Here is a 1,476-nt window from a genome sequence, read left to right as displayed (position 1 = left end):
TATATATATATTGTAATTTAGGGGTGCAAAAATACATGTACCCATCAAATCGTCCAATACAGTGCTTCAGGTTCAATACACACTTGTATGGAACAATACAGATTTTTAAAATTTTCTTTATCAACTTGTCTTCTGAAGATGCTCTGTGTTGAAGGATCAATTTATCTGTGTTCGACTACTCCACCTAGGCTGCATTTTCGAGTGCGGATCCACCGAGAAACTTGCTGTTTCAGCAACATTTAATTTAAAAACTGGAGTTTTGAGGTTAAACAAATGTTTATAATTAATTTAAATAATTTACAAGTTAAAAAGGGCATGGAAAATTGACTGCAAAACAGACAGCACTGCAACACAGCTCTTTTTTGTATTGAAAAAGTATCGAACTGTGAGACTCAAGTATCAAACCAAACCGAATCGGGAATTTTCTGTATCGTTGCACCCCTAATATWTATATTCTACAATAATTCCCAGCTTTTCACTGGGTTGTTATTATCTTTGGTGAAAAGACACTGGCTGTAAAATAGCTTCTCACGTGCAGCTTCAAAACAAAACAATAAAAAAACACCTTACAAACAGGTTGGATTTGTTGTGTTTAAGTGTTTGCATCTCACGAACAGTGACTGCAGAACAGACACACCACAACACAGCAATGTTATATTTATTGTGTGTGCATACACTATATATGCAGAGCTGAGTCTGAGCTGTATAGTTCAGCAGTTGAGTATGAATTAACCCAGAAATGTCAAATTATTTTTTTTTACTCAGAGCTCATGCAGTAAGTCACTGAACAAAATCAGGGGTTAGAAGCGTTCATGTTATAAATACATAGATTACACCACTGAAAATGTTTTTATTTAACCCTTTTTTCCAAAGGAAACTAATAGRGAATAGTTGATTGTTAGCATATATTGTGTGTTTAATTGTGACTGAAACAAATGTTTTCCCCTTACAAAGTGAGGGTATTATCAGATTTAGGAATATTCACGGTTTAAAGGCATTTTTTTCATATTCACCACTGTCACAGGTTTCTGCTCGTACCGAAAGCAGCATCAGGAAGCGAAACCAGGCCTTGCCTCGTACCTTCAGTAAACGCCGCAGCCGCTTCTCGTCCCTCTGGGGTCTGGACACCGTCTCTAAGAGGAAGAGCAAAGCACATCCTTCAATTGACCAGGTTCTAACTGACTACACTGATATGAAAATCAACTTCAGTTTTGTAATGATACAGTTTATTTACTAGATATCATGGACAAACAGTATTTATTGTATCAATCATAAYACTCTGTGTTTGCATATTTAATATTTGAACCCTGCATGTTTTATATTAACCATAATAATTTATCTATTTTTGATATTTTAGATATTTTAGGAAAGATATTTATATTATTTTTGATAAAGTGATTTATTTTTGGTTCCAGGTGTTTAAAGATCAGATAGAACCCACGAGCAAACCCATGGAGAGCATGTTTGAAGATGCTG

At 35.0% G+C, this 1,476-nt stretch overlaps 1 protein-coding gene across 1 annotated transcript in view; it reads left to right on the top strand.

Annotated features, from left to right (window-relative positions):
• LOC106514129 (T-lymphoma invasion and metastasis-inducing protein 1) overlaps window positions 1-1,476 on the top strand; it is a gene marked incomplete in the record, with an annotated part of 62,199 nt that overhangs the window by 31,615 nt on the left and 29,108 nt on the right. Inside the window, 2 exon segments of the mRNA XM_014003242.1 lie at window positions 1,025-1,171; window positions 1,416-1,476. Of these exon segments, the coding sequence (XP_013858696.1) occupies window positions 1,025-1,171; window positions 1,416-1,476 (208 nt within the window).

This window comes from Austrofundulus limnaeus, unplaced genomic scaffold (genome assembly GCF_001266775.1).
Source record: "Austrofundulus limnaeus strain Quisiro unplaced genomic scaffold, Austrofundulus_limnaeus-1.0 Scaffold17, whole genome shotgun sequence".
NCBI classification, from domain to species: Eukaryota; Metazoa; Chordata; class Actinopteri; order Cyprinodontiformes; family Rivulidae; genus Austrofundulus; species Austrofundulus limnaeus.
Note: the sequence above shows the minus strand (reverse complement) of the source record. Positions and strands in the feature narration are given on the sequence as shown.